This window comes from Brassica rapa, chromosome A05 (genome assembly GCF_000309985.2).
Source record: "Brassica rapa cultivar Chiifu-401-42 chromosome A05, CAAS_Brap_v3.01, whole genome shotgun sequence".
Taxonomy (NCBI): Eukaryota; Viridiplantae; Streptophyta; class Magnoliopsida; order Brassicales; family Brassicaceae; genus Brassica; species Brassica rapa.
This window is the reverse complement of record NC_024799.2, coordinates 10170324-10193768: the sequence shown is the minus strand read 5'-3', so window position 1 is coordinate 10193768 and position 23445 is coordinate 10170324. Positions and strand designations below refer to the sequence as shown.

Genomic DNA, 23445 nt, shown 5'->3' with positions numbered 1-23445 from the left:
GCCCACGAGATGTATTCTCATTGTCAAGACCGAAGAAGAGCTGAAGATTTCATCTCTCCTTGTCTAAGTTGAAGTTTATTACCGAAGGAATCTAGTGATTTGTTTTCCTCGACATAGTGTCCACGACATACGTGGTCTGCTTTGTGATTGCAGATTTGCGTGTTGCATTCCACGTTTGTCGTGCGGGGGAGTATTAGAGATACATTGGGCCGGAAGATATGTATCTTACGGACCTAGATTGTGAAGCCCGTGAAATCCATGAAGACTCCAAAAATTAAAAGTAAAGACTTGAAGAACAAGTTACTGTCAAGATATTCTAGCATATTTACATTAAGTGTTTAGGAAAGTTAGCATTATTTAGTGTTAACATTATGTTAATGTTACCACTATATATATGCATATTGTATTTTCTTATCAAACACAATACAATAATATATCTATTCTATTATACTTTACACAAGAATAATACTTTTAATTATTTTGTTACAATTTTTTTTGGTTACAAATAATAATTGGTGTTAAATCACAATTGACCTGACTAATCAGTTTCTTACATGTGGCAAATTTAACAATTAATTAATATCAAAAAAATTATTTTTTTTTCAAAAAATATTTTCGATCTCATTATCACACCACGTTCAATGATATGTTCACAATTTGAATTAGGCTTGGGCATTCGGGATCCCAATCTTTTTTATTCAATGGGGTTTCGGTTTTTCGAGTTTATGAAAATCAGGTCCATTCGGATTATATGAAAGTTCGGTTCGGAACCGGTTCGGTTCGGAACCGGTTCGGGTTCTATTGAATTCGGGTCGGGTAAGTAAATTTTCAAAGAACCGGTACAATCCGATGTACTTTCGGGTTTAGGTCTCAATCGGTTCTTCGGTTTAAAAATTCTCGATTATCTACTTTGTAGCCAAAACATAAGTAAAATCGATTCTTCTATTTTAAAAGTACTTGATTTATATTTAGTTTGTAACCAAAATATAAGTAAAATCGATTCAAAAATAAGAAAAAAACCTCAAACGTGATCATTCATAATCGAACAAAAGGTAAACACATAGTTATTGATAGAAAGAAAACCAAATAAATGAAAGCATACAGCGAAAAACCAAGCTCTCAAGAAATGAAAAACATTAAGAATAATATCTTAGTGTATTTTGGATTATATATTAAGAATTGAGTTCATGTTTGGTACAAGTTCTTTTTTAGAATTTTGAAAGTTTGGAGTTCTATCGGATATCCATTTAAGTTCGGATTCGGTTTGGATAATACCCATAATCCGAAATACCATAAAACAAGATCTATTCGGGTTCGGTTCGTCTTCGGTTTGGATATTTCATTTTGCTATGCCGACTATTAGAGTTGACATCTCTAAGACTCTAATGGTAAATTATTATTATTAATTATCTATGGCAGGCTCAGTTCAACGGTTTTAGAGGTTGGATCCAACGAACACGTTGGAATCTATATGAATTAAGGCTGGTAAAATTTTGAAAAAAGTAAACATACGAAAAAGAAGAAACACTAGACTAAACTTCATCTTCTTCCTAGTAAAACGAATCATGTAACGACGGTTTTGTTCATCAAAATCCCAATATATCATAAATAATGTTTCGTCTTTTTAGAAGTTGGAGACGCAAGGGGAGTAAACATGATTAATAAATCATCGATCCCATTTCAAAAGCAACAGAAGACCAGAAAGTGGCTATAATGAAACAGAACAATGTAATTGTGTTAAAGATGGAATGTTCGAAAGGTAAAGAAGAAAAGCTTAATCAAGAATCAACTAAAAGAGAAACAACATTTTCAAACAATCTATGCATCAAGTAATTCATGTAAAGAACAACCTTCTTTTCTTAGTGAATGCGAACTAAGCTTGGAACATAAGTGATGAGGCATGGCCAGTTGAAACAAGATGCCTTTACAGAATCGTTATAAACTCGTTTAAACATATCCTCCTCACCAATAATTTAGATTCTCGTATTATATTCATCTTCCACATAGTCTGCATTAGAACAAATTGCCACATTGCTCTCCTCGTCCAACAAGAAGCTTTCCACATGCAGTTCAAATTTATCAAAACCCCCTTCCAAGAAGCAATGGCTCCTCCACGACAAGTCCTCCTCATCAACAACCTTATTGCTCACCCATATCCTCATCACGTTTGATCTGCCATCAATGTGTAACACCGAGAGTTTTTCATCGCTAACAACCGAAAGTACATTGTTATCTACACGTTCAACACTCTGCAACGGAAGAGCGAGACGCACAAATCTCTCTGCCGTGAAATCGAACTTGATCAAGAAAAACTCGGTTACTTTATCTCTAGGAAGCCAATAAGTATCTCCTTTCAAAGACATGCCCTCGAAACATAGGGAGTAGTCAAGAGGAAAGGAATCAAGAACCCTCCAAGAATCAGAGCTAAACAAATTGTTGAGCATTTATAAATGATATAGCAGGATTAATTTGCATTTCATAATAAACTTAAAATATTTATGAAAATGGTTATCATTAAGGAAAAAATGTTGAAATACCATTCGATAAATATCACTTTTTCAAAAGTATCTTAGAGTTGGATCTATAAATTTTATAAATGATTATTACATATTAATAAATTATTTAATAGAGTTAGTTTATTATTTTTCATCATAAATTTAAAGTATTTATGAAAAATTGTTATTTTTTAAGTAATTTTGAAAAGTGGTACCAAGTTTGTGATAAAAATTAGAATTCATCTGGATTCAAAATAAAAGCATAACAAGACCAATTTCTACACTCAACCATTACATATCTCAATATAATGTTTTTGACGCCAAAATTGCATTCAATTAATGTTTTGACGCCAAAACTGCATTCAAGTAACAATTTCAGTTTCTTACTCCCTCCGTTCGGATATAAGTGACGTTCTACAACTTTTTTTTTGTGTCAGAATATATGACGCTTACGAAATTCTATGCATAAATTGACAACAAAAGACTATTTCTACCCTTACAATTATTAACATCAGATTCTAGTCAAAAGTTCAAACTGCTGACTTTTTTGTAGTGTGTTACGAGAAATATATATATTTCCAAACAATGAAAAAGTAATAGTGATTGACTAAAATTAACTATACCACCCACTATATATTACGACATCTTCTTCTTTGTCTCTTTCAATCTGTATAACTTATCAATTTAAAATGGAGAACGAGGAGAGCAAAGAAAAAGATGATTTACCAGTTGCCAGAGTTTGTTTTCGTGTCAATCGTGATTTTGATTTGAATAAATTGTTCTTTTATGATGAAGGAGAGCTTCACCCTAACAAAGCAATTGAAGAAGCCTTACTTGAAATGTTGAAGATTTATCTTTCACATTCTTTTTAAGATCAAATAATGTCTTCTTGTATTGCAAGTTATTTTATCATAATAAAGATGTGAAATATAGTTTCACGTTTCTATTTTCCTTATTTTCTTTGTTCCATTCAATTTTTTTAAAAATTGTTTAGATCACATGACCTTAAGATATATTTGATCATATAGACACAATATAATACTCAATAATTTTAAAATAAAAATACTTCAAAATAGTAAACTCATAAAAACAAAACAAAATGAGAAATAAAAAATCTGAAAAATAAATAAGTTCTAACGATGAGTTCAACAATCTTAAAACTAAAATTATGAAGATGCTAATGTAGCCATTACGCTTTGAACCAAGGAGACATCACAACTTATTTGAAGAGGAAGACGGTTCTCTCTATCAAGTGTAGCTTTCTTCATGTGCGGGATTTTATATTTGTTGTCTCCTCCAGTTTTCATGATCTCTTTCATGCACGATTGAAGGGTCAAAAAAATATAATTAACCTTTTCAGCAGGGTATTCTTCGAATGATTCTTCCACGACATGAACAAGATCTGCTACGGTTCTGGGACATGTCTCGTGCTGTAATGATTGGATTGCACTGAAATATCCGAGATCTAAAATGTTTAGATCTGGTGAATTTGCTGGTTGACACATCAAACGTATATCAAACCCATTTTTGCAGGCAGCCTCTTTAAACTCTTGATCACCACACTGGACATGTGTCCTTGCGTTGTCTTGTTGGATGAAAATAGTCTTCCCCCGATCTTCAACTGGCCATCTTTCATGAATTACTGGAATGACTTTTTCAATCAAACATGCTCTTATGTCTTCTCGTTTCACAGAAGTTGATGCTTTTAGCTCTAGGGTTCCAGCGTCTCGGTTTTTGCTTCGCCTCTTAGCTGGTTGCATGGTAACAAAAGGAAACACTCCTATTTTGCCAGAAAATGTCTCATTTCCTTCCTCGTCAAATCTCGGTCGAGCCATCGCCGCCAAGAACATCACCTTCTCAATGTAGTTCTTACTTTGACATGTACGATGCGGTACCTCTTCATCAGGAACTAAATAATACTTCTCCATTTTCTTTGTCATGTAGAACCATTTTTCGTCAATATGTACAATGTTGTACATATTGACGAATTTTGGTTCATGAATCAAAGAGTCTTTTTCTAGCATGGAGAAACAAAACTTCAACCTATCTCTTATATTACCATCCTTTAAACTTGGTTTGATAGCATTAGTGTGACGACGAAGCGTACCTTCCTTGACACGTTTATGCAACGTTGAAGTAGCAATACCCAAACTCTTTGAGAGCGATCGAAGTGATGTTCTCTTGTGAAATGGAATACTCTTAACTTGATTCAAGTTGAGAGGAATTTTCTTGCGACCGCAATTTCTTGATTTTTTGTGGCAGACGTTAACTGCCTCACCATTTGAAGTTTCTTTTGCTTGTTGCCAAATCCGTTGCACGGTTCGGATAGATACCAGAAACAATTCAGACACTTCTCGAGTAGTATTTTTTTTCAGATTCCCATCATGGCTTCTCTCCAACAAAGCATTATAGATTGCCCATCTTTCTGTGTTCGAGAGATTTTTCTTCTTGCCACTTGAAATCTCTATGTCATTATATATCTCTGCATATTGACAATTAAAATAATTTATTAAAACTGAAAATCAGAAATATACTAACAACACATATACATATAAGTTTATTCATGGAAATTCTATTAGAAACAAACCACAATTCGATAATTTAATTGTATACAGTTTTTATTTAAAAAAGCAAACATAATCTATTTTAGAAAACACATCTATATTACAGAAACAAACAAAACCAGCAACTTTTGTTGACTTGTATACTTGTAATTGCACGTAAACATGACTATACATAATTTTTAGAACAAATCAACATAAACTCATACCTTGATCTATTTCAGTTAAAAGATCGCTTGCATAGACGTGACTGTTAACGAGTGCATCATCATCATCATCATCATCATCATCATCATCATCTTCTTCGTTATTGAGTGCATCTACTTCTTCATTTGTTGGTGTTTGATTTAGATCAAATAAAAACTCATTTTCATTGGCTATATATGAAAGATTCAAATCAAAGTTAGAATCCATAAGTGATTGTGATTCAGTCGATTGTTTATGTCAATATATAGCATAAGCAATTTTTTTGGTTTGGCTCCATTATCAGTTTAAAAATTTTAGTTTTGGCTCCATGCTTAAATTTTTTGGAGAATTTTAACAAAGAAATCTTCTTTGTTCGTGCATATCTTCTTTTTCAGTTCAACACCACATATACGTATTTGACTAAAAGAATTAATTAAGCATTTAAGGCTTTTGTATGTGAAACTGTTATGTCACGACTAAGAAAAGTTGGAATCAACATCATTTTGACTGAATAATGGTCTCTAGTACTCCACTAATGAATGATACTACACTAATGAATAAGGTTAAAATAGATATTACATTAGTTTTCTTAATTGGTGTGCAATGTTGTAGAACGTCACTTATATCCGAACGGAGGGAGTATTATTTTCTATCTTCTAATTTGGACCCCAAACAATTTAACATTAGGGACCAGTTGATTGATACATATAAAACAATTCAAAATCTATCCTAAATTTCTTATGATGACATACACAAGTTTATGGATCGACTAGGATATTTATGAAACGAAGATCAGTTTCTCATGATGGCATGTACATGTACACAAGTTTATGTTCCTTGGCTAATTACAGTATGCGTCACAAAATTGTAATTGTAAATTGTAATTGATCAGGGATTTTTTGTCAATGACGACTAAGAAAATTATGTCACAAGTTGTCAAATTACAAGTTATGTAATAGAGGGGCTAAGCTAATGCAGATTATAGTTTGAATTTGGAAAGAGTACTCTGTAATGCATATTGACACTAGAATTATAATCTCTTAATCATTTTTTTTAACATCGGATAATTATGCTATTACAAACTACGAGAACATTACATAAACAATAATACTACGAGAACATTACATAAACAATAATACGACCGATAATGTTACATGTCTTATGATGATTCACGTCTGACTGCATCATTCTAAACTGCCATGTAAGATCCATTCATGACGGTACTCTTTGCGGTATACCGAAGATCTCTATTAACCTTCTCTCCAATATTCTGCATAATTCGCTTTTTCCGAGAAATGAAACCTAGAACTCATGGTGTATAAGCATTAATGAACATTTGGTCAAACCACTGGACTAAGAGATTTTTTTCTCTTAATCACTTTTATAATTTGAATGCAATATAATATAGAGCAATTCTCTCAAATAGCATTTTTTAAGTTTTTGTCACACAAATAACCCTCAAAAAAGAAAATGACCAAAATAGTCCATTTTCATTTTGAAAATTTAATATTTATTTTTTTATTTTTTAAAATTGGAAACCCTATCCCCAAAACTCCACCTCTTAACTCTAAACCCTAAGTCTAGATTAGTTAATCCTAGGATAAAATTTATAATAAAACTTATCCTTTAATAAAAAAAAATTTGGTCATTTTCTTCATTGAAAACTATTTTTATGACAAAAACTTAAAAAGGGTTATCCTAGAAAATTTCTCTATAATATGTTATCTACCTAATAAAGTTATCACACTAGAATAATATTATACTTCCAGGATATATTTGACTAAATTTAGAAAGAAAATATATACATATATTCCATAATCAACCATCAAAAAGTTTAGTACTCTTTTTTAAATTTGTCAACTGTAAATGTCCCTTGTACGAACGAAAGAATCATTCAACGCATTTCTTCTTCTTCCTCCTTGTCGTCGAAGTCAATGATGGCACATTAACTTGCAAAGTCTCAAGCTTTGTACATCACTTTAAAAGAAGTTTCGCCAAGAACATGGATTCTTCAGTTCCCAGTTCTTGCACTTGAATGCCTAAAAATAAGTATGTTTTTATCTGTTTTGATGATCCCAGTTCATTCTTAAAGAACTTGTTCTGTCTTAGTTATGGGTTTTGAGATTCTTGAAATTAGATTGTTTAAATTTGTCAACTCTCTCCTTCTTAATCTGAACAAAACATGTGTTAAGTAACTAACTATGTTTGGTTTCTAACTAAATCCAAAATCAAGCTTAACTAATTTTATTAAGAATTAATTTAAGATGACCGTTTCACACATAGTTCGTCACGTTTCATGTCACACAAAAGCAATTGACCATCGTGTCTCCAACTTCCTTCCTTCATGTTTCTTGCCTCTTGTAATCGTAAATGTCATTCTCTAACATTCCTTTTAAAATATTTGAACAAGCCCTCTCTTCTTGAGAAATCAAGCTACTATTGTTATGCTTTGTATCTGATATATCTGACTTCTCTAATGTGTCTTCTTTTAAGGCTCAAGATGAGTGTAAACCGGCCATACTTGCTCAAAAATGCAGCTAACCTCAGACTGGTGATCTTGGTTCTGTGGTTGGTTTGTTATGTTGGTTATGGTCAATTTGAGGACACACATGACTTCAACAATCCGGCTGCTCTTCCCCTCTTTACACAGATGGTGTACCGTAAGCTCTGTAACAGCACTGCTTCACTTAGCCACGAGCTCGCTACTAGAGCCAAGTTTTGCGTCAAAGACCCGTTAGTTTCCTTGCTCTTAAACTACATCCTTGCGCATGGTTTCTATACTTTTGGATGCCTGTATCATTGGTGCAATCAAATGTCTCATTTTAAACAATATTTTAGTATATTGTTTTGTTTGTGTAATAAGATAACATGCCCTCAAGAGGTCAATTCTTGGATCTTACAATGCTTTGATATCTTTAGGTGAAATGTTACAAATGTTTTGAGATTATCCTTGTGTTGAAATCACAATCTCAGGGATGCTGATTGGAACAGAGCTTTTAATTTCTCCACCAACTTGGATTTCTTGTCTTCTTGCATTAAGAAAACCCAAGGTAACCAACTTTTTACTTAGAAAAATAGACTGTTTGATGATTGTTTAATTAAGAACTCCAAATTTTATCGTATGGTTCTTGAAGTTTATCTGCTGACTTAGTTTCAGATATTTGTGTGTTTCATGGACAATCTTGTGACTTATTCCGTTTTGAACAGGTGATATTGGTAGGCGTATCTGCACAGCAGCAGAGATGAAGTTCTATTTAAATGCTTTCTTTTTTAAATCAAGTAACCCTGGTTACTTGCAACAAAATGGGAACTGCAACTTGACTTCATGGGTGTCTGGTTGTGAACCTGGTTGGGCCTGCAGCATCGATCCAACAGAACAAGTTGTTCTACAAAACTCTACAGATTTTCCAGAAAGAACAAGAAACTGTATGTCTTGTTGTGAAGGCTTCTTCTGCCCCAGGGGACTCACTTGTATGATACGTAAGCAATCTAGAAACTCTATCATATATTATATGGTCTGAACCTAGTTCTAAGTTTTTTCTTTTTGTGAAAAGCTTGCCCTCTTGGCGCCCATTGCCCTTTAGCTACACTTAATAAGAGAACAAGCTTGTGTGAACCGTGAGTTTTTGTTTTGTGTCTTTTATTAGATATATGTTAATATGAAACAATGTGATCTTACTATGGGATACGATGTTGAAATGTTATATCTGTATAGGTATACTTATCAGTTACCACCAGGACGACCAAACCACACTTGTGGCGGTGCAAACGTATGGGCTGATATCAGAAGCAGCGGTGAAGTGTTCTGTTCTGCAGGATCATATTGTCCATCGACCACCCGAAAACTAGCGTGTGATAGTGGGTATTCATTTTTATATCCCTTCAAGCTCTCTTCTATTATATGACACCTTATCCTCAAAAGTTGTGTTATTACCATGCTTTTTTTTTTACATGTCCTATCGGCTGATCCGTTCAAACTAACTATGCTTTTAATGTTGATTCAGGAACTACTGTCGTATGGGGTCTACATCTGAGAAACGTAATGCCTTTGGGAGTTATGTTTACCATTTTAACCTGCCTTGTCTCTTCATGTTTCTTAATTACTTCTTGTCTTACAGCTTGCTTTAAGTTAACTTCTTGCAATCCCAACACAGCAAATCAGAACATGCATGCATTTGGGGTTATGGTTATTGTAAGGTTTCTTTATCAGTTACTATTAATTTATAATGAATATATCTTAAAGAGATTAAGATTCTTGAGCTTGTCAATACGCTTGTGCAGTTTGGTGTGATTACCATTCTACTCATTATATACAACTGTTCTGATCAAATCCTGACAACGAGGGAGAAGAGGCAGGCTAAATCAAGAGAAGCAGCTGTGAAGAAAGCTAAAGCTCATCAGAGATGGAAAGTTGCTAGAACTGAGATACGTGCGCAAATAACTCGGACGTTCTCTGGTGTTAAGGAAACTCACAAGATCTTGGATCGTGGGTACTCTTCAGATGTAGGCATCTCCAAATATTCAAGTCCTGAGAGTTCCTCTGCTGTACAATCTAGCAATGAGGTCAAGGATGATAAAATCAAGAAATCATCTAGCCAAATCTTGAAGGATGCATATAGTCAGATCGAGAAGGAGAAAGCCATGGAACTAGAGAATAAAGACCTTACCTTCTCAGGATTAGTTAACATGGCTACTTACTCTGAGGTGAGGAAGAGGAGGACTCTCATGGAGCTTTCTTTCAAAGATTTAACTCTTACATTGAAATCTAATGGTAAGCATCTGTTGAGATGTGTGACTGGCACCATGAAACCAAGTCGTATCACAGCTGTGATGGGTCCATCAGGAGCAGGAAAGACAAGTCTCCTTTCTGCTTTGGCTGGCAAAGCCGTTGGATGCAGTTTGAGTGGTTTGATTCTTATAAATGGGAAGCAAGAGTCGATCCATTCGTATACGAAGATCATTGGTTTTGTGCCACAAGATGATATTGTCCATGGAAACTTGACAGTTGAGGAAAACATTTGGTTCCATGCTAAATGCAGGTTACCTGCAGGACAATCAAAAGGCGATAAAGTTCTTGTGGTTGAGAGAGTCATTGACTCTTTGGGGCTACAAGCTGTGAGGAGTTGTTTAGTTGGTACGGTAGAGAAGAGGGGAATCTCTGGAGGGCAGAGGAAGCGAGTGAATGTTGGTTTAGAAATGGTAATGGAGCCATCCATTTTGTTCTTGGACGAGCCTACTTCTGGCTTAGATAGTGCCTCATCACAGCTTCTTCTTAAAGCACTTAGACATGAAGCTCTTGAAGGAGTCAATGTTTGCATGGTTGTTCACCAACCAAGGTACATATCTTAAAAACTGTAGTGAATAAACTCAAATTAACCACCAAGAAAATAAGAACACTTAGAGAGAAAACACAATTGAGGCAAATACCCGTTTCAGGGTTTATGTATTTGATTATGTGAAAGAATTAATAATTTACTACCGTTAGACTCGTATTTATACAGCATCAAATTCCTTACTCATATTTATGCAGCCTCAAATTATATATCCTTTAGACTCGTAGAAAATGTCTTTTTAACATAATGTTTCTTTGTTGCAGTTACACTTTGTTCAGAATGTTCCAAGATCTAGTACTTCTAGCTAAAGGTGGCCTTACTGTTTACCACGGACCAGTCAAGGAGGTCGAGGAATACTTCTCAGGTCTTGGAATAATTGTACCAGAACGTATCAACCCTCCTGACTATTACATAGATGTTTTGGAAGGAATTGTGACTGATTTGAACTCTGATGTTGGCTACAAAGAGCTTCCTCAAAGGTGGATGATTCACAAAGGGTACTCGGTTCCATTAGATATGCAGAACAACAACAGTGCCAAGGACCTTGTAATGAATCCAGACGTTGTAAACAATACGAACTGCAATGCAGAACAAACATTTGTCAGAGAGCTGTGGGGAGATGTGAATAGTAATTTCAGAATGCATAGTGATAAGATACGGCATAACTTCTTACAGTCCAGAGATTTGTCCTGCAGAAGAAACCCTTCTATCTGGCCACAATACAAATACTTCCTTGGAAGGTATGTACTTTTTAACATTAATCTCCAAGACTATCTTAAAGAGGACCGACCCTGAAATTTTGGGAGCCATAAACAAATTAGTAAGAATTTAAACCAATTTTTTTAAATATATAATTTGGAAGTCTATGCTTATATATCATTTTCAAAAAAAAAAAAAATTGGGTTCAGTGCTAATGTTTCACTTAGCTATGTCCAGAACTGGCTCTGGTTTTAAGAGAAGCTAAATGTTCTTGATTTACAGGATAGCTAAGCAGCGAATGAGAGAAGCTAAGTTACAAGCCACAGACTATTTGATTTTATTGCTAGCTGGTGCTTGTTTAGGATCACTTATTAAAGCAAGTGATGAGAGCTTTGGAGCACCTGGTTATACCTACACTATTATTGCCGTTTGTAAGTAGGAAACTTACCTTCTTATACATGTTTCTTTTTGAGAATTTTTCTTCATAGTTTCCTATTGGTCCTTTTTTGTCAGCTCTTCTGTGTAAAATAGCAGCTTTAAGATCATTCTCACTAGACAAGTTACATTACTGGAGAGAAAGTGCTTCAGGGATGAGTAGCTTGGCTTGTTTTCTTGCCAAAGATACAATAGACTGTTTCAATACACTTGTCAAGCCATTGGTTTATCTCTCCATTTTCTACTTCTTCACTAACCCCAGATCTACGTTTTTCGATAACTATATCGTTTTGGTCTGCCTTGTATATTGTGTGACTGGTATTGCATATGCATTGGCCATCTTCCTCCAACCTGGTTCTGCTCAGCTGGTAATTTTTCATTTTAGTAGAAGAATCATCCTCTCTGCTTACTCTAAATTTGACAAACATTTTTTGGGTCTATGCAGGTTTCTGTTCTGCTTCCAGTAGTTCTAACACTTGTCGCAACTCAACCTAAGAATAGTGAGGCTATGAAGATCATAGCTGATCTATGTTATCCAAAGTGGGCTTTGGAGGCATTTGTTATTGGAAATGCTGAAAAGTAAGGCATAAAAAGACATTGCCTCTTTCTTCTGCCTGAAAAAGCTTGGTTTGATGATTTACGTATCATCTGGTTTTATTTTTGGGCTTCAGGTACTATGGAGTATGGATGATCACTCGATGTGGATCGCTTATGAAGAGTGGCTACGACATTAATAAGTGGAATCTATGTATAATGATATTGCTTCTCATTGGTGTGGTCACTCGTAATATTGCCTTTGTAGGGATGCTTATACTTCAAAAGAGGTGAAGAGAAGGTCTTTCCATTACGGTTGATATCTGCTTTTAGTTCTCAGGGCTCTGAGGATTGGAAGAAGGAGAAGAGTTTAATGGTTCTGCGTTTGGTTAGTTGGTTACATTCGAGGACCAAGTTATATATATAGCTTTCTTAATTGTGTTATTCTCATCTTAGTTCATTGTCTTATTATTAGAGTTACAGACTTTGTTGATGTTGGTGTTTATACAAAAAAAAAGAGAGAGAAATGTTGCATAAGCTGATCTATAACAGCATCTCCAACACAAACCTTATTTTGAGTCTGGATTATTTTCAAAATGAGGTTGAAGATGGGTTGTTCCAGCAAGTAACCTCAAACATATTTTAAAAATTTTACATACCACATTTTAATCATCAGCCTTCATAATAATTAATTATAGGCACTGAACTTTATAAATAAACAGATAGTAAATACGAAATAAAATGCAAAACATAATATTTACATAATTCTTTTTTTTGATGAAATTTTGAATTTATTGATCATCATTGGGAAGAATTTACAAAGAATGATTTCCTAAAAGAATGAGGAACTATATAACTAAAAATCTAAATTGAGTGAAATTCCTTTCCTACCCAAAAACCTCAAACCACCTTCTCATGAGCCCTTCAAGTCTATGATGTCCCTTATAACCCAGCGATGAGATCCGATTCTTGACAACCTTGCTTATCATACAGATCAACTGATCAGTTCCCTTAAATCCCTGTTGGTGCCATCGGAGGTTTCTCTCCCGCCAAACATGATAAACAACCACTTGAAACAGAAGGCGAATGAGAATCTGGTCCATTAATGTATATGCTTCTCCACACGCTACCTGGAGCATGTCTGACCAATCTGGATTAATTCTTCTTCCTAACAGCCTGCTTGCAACTCTGTCCCAAATTGTATAAGAATAAGGACATGCGAAGAATAAATGATCTCGAGTTTCGTCCCTCTCTCCACATAGAACACATCCTTGCGTGATCCCCCATTGCCTCATTCAATCTCCAGTTGAGAGCCTGTTCTGTATTGCAAGCCACACAATAAAAGTGCATCTAGGAATTCCTTGTTTAAACCACACCCCATTACTCCAGTTTACTGCTTCTTTCTTACATCGAATTTGTTCCCAAGTTCGAGCAGAAGAGAAGTAGTCCTTATAATCATCAATATCATGCTTCCAAAGATACTTATCGTCTTCCATCTGTGGGTCAGGGACTGGTGTAGCTTGAATTTTGGCATGAAGCTCCTGGAAGTGACGACTTCTATGGCCCCTTATACTCCACTGATTTTGGCTAACAGCATCACACACCCTTGCACTGCGGGTAATCCCCAAATAACGAGTGCCAGTCGCTCCCGTTACATCAATAAGCCTGCCAATCATCATGCCAGAAGAAAGCTCTGGCCCCATTACCAACTTCCACCCTGATGAACTGAAATGCCAGTGAACGCATCTTAAGAAGCTTCCTCCACATCCATGAACCTGCTGAATCGTCACGCACATCCCAGAAAGAGCTATGTCGCAGGAGATAATGCCGAGTCCATGAAACCCACAAAGAGTCTGTCAAATATTTACATAATTCATACATGGATGCTTTCGTTTCACCAAATTTTTGTAAAAAAAAAAAGAATCTTTTGAAAAGTGCATATATTAGAAAAAAAAAGTTACGAAATGATTAAGCTACATATACATAACATTTCTGTTTTAGATTATTTAATTTTAATTTTAACATATTTATGTATTTTATGTATCAATAATAACATATATGTAAAATATATTAGAATATTTAGTCCAATTCCTATCTACTGTTGGTGTTGACCAACAAAAGCATCGGAGAAAACCGCATAGCCTTTCCCGCGGGAACATCCACAATAGATATTTATAAAGATTAAATTGATAAGAAAACTAATATTAGTATAGTTATATGTAAGTTACAAAGCTATAGAACAAAAATGGAAGTAAATAGTATTTTGAGGGTTTGAATATTGAAATTTCAAATTTGAAGTTTTACTATTCAAGTTCTCAAAATTTTAGGGTTTGAAAACTTGTTGGAGAGCTAAAAACCTCAAATTTGAGAATTAAATGGTATGTTGGAGATGTTCTAAATACTCTTAAAATCTTGGCTAGCTTGTTTCTTAGATTTTGGCGTTGAAGCGAACTAAAACAAAATACAGGAAAAACATCTCCAAGAGTAGAAATCATAAGCAGTGGAAATTTGATCGGAGATGAGAACAAGATCAGTATAATCATTGTTGTGAAAAATTTGAATGAAAAGATCAATCACGTTGCATAGAAAAAGCAAAAATAATGATCATCAGTCACTATGCATAGAAAACATTAGGGAGAAGATAATGATCATCAATCACTATCCTCATCCCAGCAAGCACAGTCTTCAGTCTGATCGACAGAGACATCCGTAACACCCTTTTAGGGAGAAGATCAAAGAAAAAATTCATGCCACTCATGGCCAAATGGCTGATGTAATCGAATTCTCTTAGGATAATTATTTTGTAATGTTTCCTTGTTTTATTTTTTTTGCCTGGGAAACATTAGTGTAGGACTTTCAAACTTTTGTAGGATTCTTTATTCATTTTGATAACGTTCGCAGCAAAAAAAAAAATCATTATGCATAGAAAAAAGGCAAAAAGGCAAAACATCGTGAGAAAATACATGCAGGGAAAATCATATCGAATCGAACAAATTAAGCAGCAGATGAAAAAGATATAGCTCTAATACCATATTATCTTTTGCAAAATAAATGTTTTTAATCTTATCTAAACAGAAAATCAAACCAACCAATAATCCTAATAGATTCTATTCACTTGGCAACTCGAAACGACACACTGGACAAAGAATATTGATCTCAAACCACTTCACAATGCATTCATCGTCAAAGTCATGTGCACAAGGTAAAGTCACAACTGTTGCTCCGTTGCTAAACTCTTGCAAACAGATTGTGCATCCTTCCACGTCAATCTTATTATTTTCTTCCTTTTCAGTTTTGGTCATATATGTTCTCCTGGTTAGGGATTCGACCACGAGCTTACTAACAGGTCGTGGCGTAATATTACTGGTCTCATCAAACGAAAGTTGAGCGGCTTCTAACATTTGAGCATCATCATCATCATCCAACTCGAACCACACTTCCAAAGCATACCCAAATGTGCAACAAATTACTTCTTCAATAAGGTAATACATGCGTTCCCTCAAATAATCGAGATCGTCGTCGTTGATTCTTATTCCTGATTCATTTATCAAGAAATATTCTAAACTCTCGTACGCACAATCGATGAATTCTTGGTCAACCCAATCGGTCTTGTATGTTAAGATATCGTCTCCACCTAAGACTATTACATTGATTCTGAAGGTATTGTGATGAGCATGGTAATTGATTTTGTGGTACAACTTAGCTAATTTCATTGGTGAGAACGATGATCAACAAAACAAAACAAAAAAATAATCAAACTGATACACTTTCGTTTTTTTTTTGTTTTTTTTCCTGGTTGCATGAAGATCAAAACGATGATTGTTGGTTTAGGAGTTCTTGAATAAAAGCTCTTTATATACATAAGTAACTTCCTATCAGTGTAAGTTTACAAAAAAAAAGAACTTCCTATCAGTGTATGACTTCGAATAGTATTAGGATTTGAAATTACAATCTTTACGGGAATCCTTGTTTGTTTTAGTATTACTTCTTTTTAACAAATCAATTTTTTTTATCTAATTAAAAGTAAGTATAATATAAACAAAAGTCCATCGCTTAAAAGGGTTACAGTTGTAGGTTGAAAAATACTAAAATAAATTATTAAATTGCATTTAATAGTATAATCAATTATACAATATAAGAGAAATTGGGTTGTATAGCTATGAAAAAAAACACTAATTAGCTTGATGGCCATTTTCCCTCATACATCTATACATGGATGGCTTTTATATAATATTACCATTTTGTCCTTCTATCCTATCGGTAAAACCTACAAACCAAGATAGTTTCCATTATTAATTATTAACAACAAAAGTAATTTGTGGCCTTCCAACATTCACATACCTTTTGCAAATTATTTTTTATTTTGTATATCCATAATAGCTTTGGGAAAAAGAAGTCTATTTTTGCAAAGGCTTTAGCGATGATGGACGGGAAGCATCAGAGATTCGAAATTTCTACATATGTGACGAGCAATTCTAGACACGGTGCCAATATAACTGAACTCTTGCCGACTTTCCATGTACGTTTTGCGGAAAATACTTTTAACTACTGTAAGTCACGGTTGCAATATTGTTCCATTCCATTTGACAATTTTATTATGTTTCATTCCATTTGAAAATACTATTTTAGCATGTTCCATTCCACTTGACAATTACTAAAGAATGTTTTATTTTGTTTAAAAATATAGTTTGTAATTTTCTGAAGTTAATATTTGGGTTTAAGGTATATGGGTTTAGGGTTTAGTGATTATGGTTTAGGTTTTAGTATTTAGAAGGTGAGTGGTTATAGTTGGGGTCAGCATTAACTGATTCTATGGAATCAGATACATTTCATAATTTCATCAAAATATACTATACTATTTATTTTGTTCCATTCTATTTGAGTTTAGGGTTTATGTGTGGGTTTATAGTTTAGTGATTACAGTTTAGAGTTTATATTTGGGTTGATGGCTTATATTAGGGTTTAGGGTTCATAATTTCATCAATATATACTATGCTATTTATTTTGTTCCATTCTATTTAGGTTTAGGGTTATATGTGGGTTTATGGTTTAGTGATTAGGGTTTAGAGTTTATATTTGTATGGTTTATAGTTGGGTTTACGGTTAATTGATTTGGGTTTTAGATTTAGTATTTAGTATTTAGGGATTGGGATAAAATTTAGTATATAAAGATTAGATTCATATACTACTTGAATGATATGAAATACATTTTTTATTAATTTTTTAGCTGATTTACGTGAGGTGAAAATAATAGTGTTTTATTCTTATCCATAACACTAAGTGATAACGTCATGCACTCTCTTTTTTTCATCGGAAACTTGCTAATGAAGAGGTTATAAACCAAAAAAAATATGAAACAAAAACTAGTTACTTAATAACGTCAAAATCAATCCTATTTTCTTAATTTTCATTCAAAATTTGGCTACTAAGCAAATTCTCCCATATAAAATTCAATCTTCTCAAAAAAAAAACAAAAAAAAAAGTCTTAATTTCTTTGAGTATATTTATCGTCAAATTAATCAAAAAGCTTAAGTATTTATATCAAAAGAATAAAATTACGATGACGTGGCTAAAAGTGATTGGTGGCTGGCATTGGATTTAGAACCCTTGAAGCTGTGCCTTTAATTGAGAAGGCAGCGAAGCCAAAGACCTTTATTTATCAAACAAATAAATGTCACAATCATCAACACCGATTCTTCAACTCGGTCTTCTCCTTTCTGCCGACATCTAGCCTTTGTCTCAAGATTCGAAGAAAATCTATCAGCTTTGTCCGAAAGGGAAGGAAAGTTTGCGACTTTGATTGGTTCCGATGAAGCTTCGACAAACCCTGAATTGATTTGGTCTCTTTCCTATTGAGATTCGAAGGGTTAAAAGAAGAAGAAGAAGGCAAGAACACATATGGGTTGTGCTGGATCCACACAGTCGCAAGGAGAAGGTGAGATCACCACTCTATTATCTCTCTCGGATCTCTTGTAGATTGGGCGTAAAGAAATCATTTTTTTTTCTGTTTCGTTAGAGGAGATAAAGATGCGGACTTTCTATTTTTAGAAACCCTAGATTTATAATCGATGTGCTGAAATGTTCAACCCTCTAACCCCTAAAAGTAGGTTTTTGGGGTTTTAGGTTTTACCTAAACTTTATGGGTTTTATATTGAGTTATGTGATATTCTAGTTGGACCAGACGAAGCTAGTGTTTAGATGTTCTGCGCGTATTGTCTACATTTATATTTTTGCTAGGATCTCTTCTTGCCTTATGTAATGTTCTAGTTGGACCAGAAAAAGGCTTGTTTTCAGATGTTGTGCGTGTATTGTCTTTTGTCTATGTGCATTATCTCTTTTCTAATCTGACAATGCAAAGAGATCCTAAAAGATAAGACGTTGTTGCTCTGAGAAGACTCTGTTTCATTTGGAATCTTTACCTTAACACTATGATTGGCTTCCTCTAATTGGAAAGAAACTAAGTGATGGATCTACGCCAATAAGGCTAATTAGTATTTTTTTTTAATTCTAATTAGGCACTAGTACGATGAATGCATATGTTTGATGGTGCACATAGATCCATACAACGGAGATTGTCATTGCTTTATATGGCAGCTGATGGATTTGTTGTTTATTTACAGGGTCAGTGAAGAAAATTAGGAAGCCAAAACCGTGGAAACATACTCAGCCGATCACTAAAGCTGAGCTTATGAAACTGAGGGAAGAGTTTTGGGACACTTCTCCTCACTATGGCGGTAGGAAAGGTAATTGATACCTGCTTACTTAGCTCTCTAGCTTGCCTTCTTTCAGTTTTTGATTGGTGCTTTCTTTTTTATACCATTAATTACAAAAGAAATGAAGGATTTGTAGAAAAAGGGTAATAATGATTGGGAGAGGGGAAAACAAAACCGATTTTTTAAGGGCTCTACCGGATTCGAACCGGTGACCTATTGATCTGCAGTCAATTGCTCTACCACTGAGCTAAGAACCCCTTTGTTGTTCAAAAATGAGTTTGACAAAAGAGATCATTATGTAATTAAGAGAGTCTTTGGTTTCAAGGATTTGCAAAAAAATAGGTTATAGGAAGAGAGAAAAAAGAGAGTTGTGAGGGCCCTACCGGATTCGAACCGGTGACCTATTGATCTGCAGTCAATTGCTCTACCACTGAGCTAAGGACCCTTGTGTTGTTTATAGATTAGTGATATATTAAGATGATTATGAAATAGGCATTAATTGAAGGGCTTGTTAAAGGGGAATATTAGATGTTGGAATGAAGTTAAAAATAGAGTATTAAGGGCCCTACCGGGTTCGAACCGGTGACCTATTGATCTGCAGTCAATTGCTCTACCACTGAGCTAAGGACCCTTCGTTTGTTATTCCTCACATGTCTAATGAAATTGAACTTGAATTAGAGTGTGTCAGTGTAATCTACACCACAGTGATGGATCAGTGGAAATCATAGAATATTTCTGTCGGAAAAATGATATACATTTGTGTTTTCTTGTTTAGTTGTTTGCCTCTGATCTTAATATCCACTGCAGAGATATGGGACGCACTTCGGGCTGCTGCTGAAGCTGACATATCTCTTGCGCAAGCAATCGTGGACAGCGCTGGAGTCATTGTTCAGAACAATGATCTCACTGTCTGCTATGACGAGAGAGGTCAGAAATTCAAATATTTTTCGCTTGCCTCCATGTTCATATTGGTTACATACTCCTGACCAGTACATATTCTTACGCTGCAGGTGCTAAGTATGAGCTACCTAAGTATGTTCTAAGCGAGCCTACCAACATGGTGGAAGACAACTGATTTTTAAGAGATCAAGAACATTTCGAGAAGACAAGAAAAATGTAAATCTTGTGTTGTGTAAGTAGTTTACATTAGGAGACTCTGCTTTTGTCTATTTAACACTTTGAAAAATGATTCCCACTTTTTCTATCACACTGACTTGTTGTACCAAAGAATTGTAACTCAAATGCTAAAGACAAGTCTTTGGGGTTTCATATTGATCTGTTATTTTACACAATTTCTATACGTATATTATTGCTTTGAAGAGGTACTTTGTTCAGTCATGGCATGGAGAGGCTCGTACTTCTTCATCGTTTTCATGTTCTCATGTCTCTGTAAACAATCTTTAGTCCTCTAGCTACAGATCTTCCGCCTTGTTTGCCTATCCAGTCTCAACCAAGTTTCTTGATGACCGAAATCAAAGTTTGAGCGTTTCTTTTAAGGAGTTAGCGTGTGGCTAACCAATCAGTCAAACAATGCTAGAGTGAAGCTGTTGTTTCAAGAAACTCATAGTCCCTTAGTTTCTAATGCTTCGTTGTAAATTAAAATTTTCATTAACTCATACTCCCTTGGTTTCAAATAAAGTGTCGTACCAAAATTAAAATTTTCATTACAAAGACATTTATCTATTTTTGATCTGTGTAAAAAGATTTCAAAGATATCTAATTTGAAAATCTCTTATATATTAAAAGAAAAACATTCTAATAAATGCATTCACACTATAATAGACACGTGGCAACTTCAAATTAAATTTCATAATAAGTATGCTAATGCGTTCACACTATATTCATAAATGTGTTCACACTATGTACTTTGCGCTTTTTTTTTAATATAACTCACATATATGGTTCCACTAAAACTCTGGATTTTTCGGTTTGAATAAAAATAGACAACGAATCATAAGCCAAACTATATATATATATATATATTATTTTTATTGTTTACGGATAAAGTTGAGCAAAATATTCATAAATTCTGACTCGATTTGTTATCCGTTTTGATTGGAGCCAAAAAAAATCTAGATATCCATAACTCTACAAAACAAATAAAATACTAAAATACAATATTCAAAAAAAAAAGCAAATCACAAAAACCAATATTTTTTGGAACATATGTCTAATTCGATCTTTTATATATATACATATATGTAAGGAATTATATATATATATATATGTTATGTATCGTATACTTTATATCAGTTTTACAATATTTTTATGAATTAAATTTATTATTAGGTACTAGAATTTAAAAAGTTAAATAATATTTTATTTTTGTAATAAAATGTTATTATTAAAATTTTCAATTATTTTTAAAATTTTATTTTAGTTACGGATCAAATAACCAGATATTCGATCCGTGTCCACCCCTATTTATGGATACAATTTTATTTTTTTTATATGAAAAATGACTAATGTCAAGGACTTTTTTATTTTAAATTAATTTTAATTTTATCTTTCATGTATTATTTTGAACAAAAATGTCATTTAATACTAATTAACAATATCTTTATATATTTGTCAACTAATTTTATATACTTTTTACATACACATGCATGTGCACCTTGATGTGAGCACCTTGTAACTAAGTATTCACCACAATTGAAGTATCTAAGTTTTTTGAAAGTTGAAATATTTTTTCTTAATGCTTCTTTCACTATTGGCCAAATTGTAGTGAAATGATTTGTCTTAATAATTTTTTTTCTTTTTCTTAAACTACTATCTGTTTAAAAAACTATAATATGAAACTATTGGTTCGACATGACTATCTAAAATTCATAACATGAAAATAAACAAATAATATTAATTTTTGGTTTTTACCGAAAAATAAAAAAATCAAATATTTTAACCGAATAAACTAAAATGAATGTTAATTTAAAATAATAGTTATATCTTAGAAGATTTAAAACAAAAAAAAAAAACTTAAAACCGAACAAATATCCAGATTAAACAGATTTAATGTCTTTTTATTTAAAATAACAAAACTAATAATCACATCCTTCGCAAGGCGGGGTTATTACCTAGTGATAAAATAATAGACAAGCAAAAGCTGGTCTCCTTCAACACAACATACATATAGATTGACCATATTTGGGTGTTGCATAGCTGAAATTATGCCAAATCTCATTCAAGGACTCGCGATTCCCTTCTTTTTATCATGTCCAAAGTTGTTTCACAATAGATTATTGTTCCATAGACAACCCTGTAGTCAAAATGTAAAAAGAAAAAAAACATACTCTCTCCGTTTTTTAATATAAGTCATTTTAAAATTATGCACATAGATTAAGAAATCATTAACTTTTTATATTTTCTAAACAAAAATATCATTAATTATTTACCTAATCACAAATCAACCAATAATAAAATAAAGGGTATATTATCATTGGTCATATAACGTTAAATGTTAATAAATTTTACATAGAAAATCGAAAACGTTATAGAATTTGGAACATAAAAATTTCTCTAAAACGACTTATATAAAAAATGGGGGAGTAACTTTCTGTCATGCTTTAGACATCTTCTTTTAGTTGTCATCTTTCTTTTAGTTACAATTTACCTTGTGTAGAGGACTATTTCTAAAAAATATTTGAGAAATATTTTTTAAAATTTTTGATTGCATGTCATTGTTATATTCATTTTCACAAAATAAAATATGACATGACTTAATGAAGAAATTAACATGACATTCTATTATTATGCATGAACTTTAATGATAAAATTTTGTTTTATTTGTAAGATTTCTAATATTAGATAATCACAATTGGATACATACCATATATGTATACAAAACTTCATATCCAAAATCAGTCAATTTTGTATAAAATATTTATAATTTTGTCAAAATTAAATGTGAGTGTATCTTAACAAATACAAAACTATAATAGTTTTAATTAAAATATAACATTTAATTGAGAGTTAAATATTGAAAATATTCATAGATTCATAAATCAACATAGTAAAGTGAAGTTGTCAATTGCTGAACTTATTTGAAACTAAACCGATATAATACACGGTTTGTTAAGTCAAAAAAAAAATAAATAGCAAACAAATATTTATTTATTTATTTTAAATGAAAAATTTAATATTAGTAAATTAAATTTTTGTTTATTATAAAAAGTTTAAAGAATTTATCATTGTGCATTGCGTAAGAAATAACTAGTAGTATAAGTAAAAATGTACATACTTTTTTTGTGAAATGTAAAACTGTATTTAAGTACTATAGCAAATTTTTAAAAAATTATTTACATATTAATATTCGTCCCAAACCAGACATTGGTTAAGGGGTTACAATAACAAAATTTGACCAAAATCAAAGCCTAATAAACCAGAACCAAAGAAAACTCTAGATTCTGTTGGAATAAGCTTGAAGAAAGCTTAAGAAGCAAGTTTCCTAATCCTATTGAGTTTGTGATTATCTAAAGGATTAGGAAATATTCTA

The 23445-nt window shown here is 33.1% G+C and overlaps 2 protein-coding genes and 3 non-coding genes across 5 annotated transcripts; 2 read left to right on the top strand and 3 right to left on the bottom strand.

Annotated features, from left to right (window-relative positions):
• The first annotated feature begins 7523 nt into the window (after positions 1-7523).
• Positions 7524-15157, top strand: LOC103868437 (ABC transporter G family member 24). The gene is made up of 13 exons (XM_009146527.2): positions 7524-7975; positions 8216-8292; positions 8450-8722; positions 8797-8860; positions 8958-9104; positions 9247-9281; positions 9361-9434; positions 9524-10578; positions 10839-11315; positions 11557-11705; positions 11788-12077; positions 12155-12288; positions 12381-15157. Exons 1-13 carry the CDS (start codon positions 7587-7589, stop codon positions 12535-12537), a joined length of 3321 nt encoding a protein of 1106 aa, XP_009144775.2. The 5' UTR covers positions 7524-7586; the 3' UTR covers positions 12538-15157.
• A 2527-nt stretch (positions 15158-17684) lies between these two features.
• Positions 17685-20260, top strand: LOC103868435 (ubiquitin domain-containing protein 2). The gene is made up of 4 exons (XM_009146524.3): positions 17685-18178; positions 18864-18986; positions 19764-19883; positions 19967-20260. The coding sequence occupies exons 1-4, from the start codon at positions 18142-18144 to the stop codon at positions 20029-20031; spliced, it is 345 nt and encodes a 114-aa protein (XP_009144772.1). The 5' UTR covers positions 17685-18141; the 3' UTR covers positions 20032-20260.
• TRNAC-GCA lies at positions 19142-19213 on the bottom strand. Its single transcript has one exon. It is a non-coding gene; the product is annotated as a tRNA-Cys (tRNA).
• Positions 19330-19401, bottom strand: TRNAC-GCA. Its single transcript has one exon. It is a non-coding gene; the product is annotated as a tRNA-Cys (tRNA).
• On the bottom strand, positions 19516-19587 carry TRNAC-GCA. Its single transcript has one exon. It is a non-coding gene; the product is annotated as a tRNA-Cys (tRNA).
• Positions 20261-23445: the final 3185 nt, after the last annotated feature.

Bases quoted from the DNA above. Each gene is read 5' to 3' on its own strand.
- LOC103868437 (XM_009146527.2), top strand. From the start codon at position 7,587: ATGTTTCTTGCCTCTTGTAATCGTAAATGTCATTCTCTAACATTCCTT. The intron at 8,293-8,449 runs GTAACCAACTTT...CGTTTTGAACAG, and splicing joins TTGCATTAAGAAAACCCAAG to GTGATATTGGTAGGCGTATC. The intron at 12,078-12,154 runs GTAATTTTTCAT...GGGTCTATGCAG, and splicing joins AACCTGGTTCTGCTCAGCTG to GTTTCTGTTCTGCTTCCAGT.
- LOC103868435 (XM_009146524.3), top strand. From the start codon at position 18,142: ATGGGTTGTGCTGGATCCACACAGTCGCAAGGAGAAG. The intron at 18,179-18,863 runs GTGAGATCACCA...GTTTATTTACAG, and splicing joins CACACAGTCGCAAGGAGAAG to GGTCAGTGAAGAAAATTAGG. The intron at 18,987-19,763 runs GTAATTGATACC...TATCCACTGCAG, and splicing joins TCACTATGGCGGTAGGAAAG to AGATATGGGACGCACTTCGG.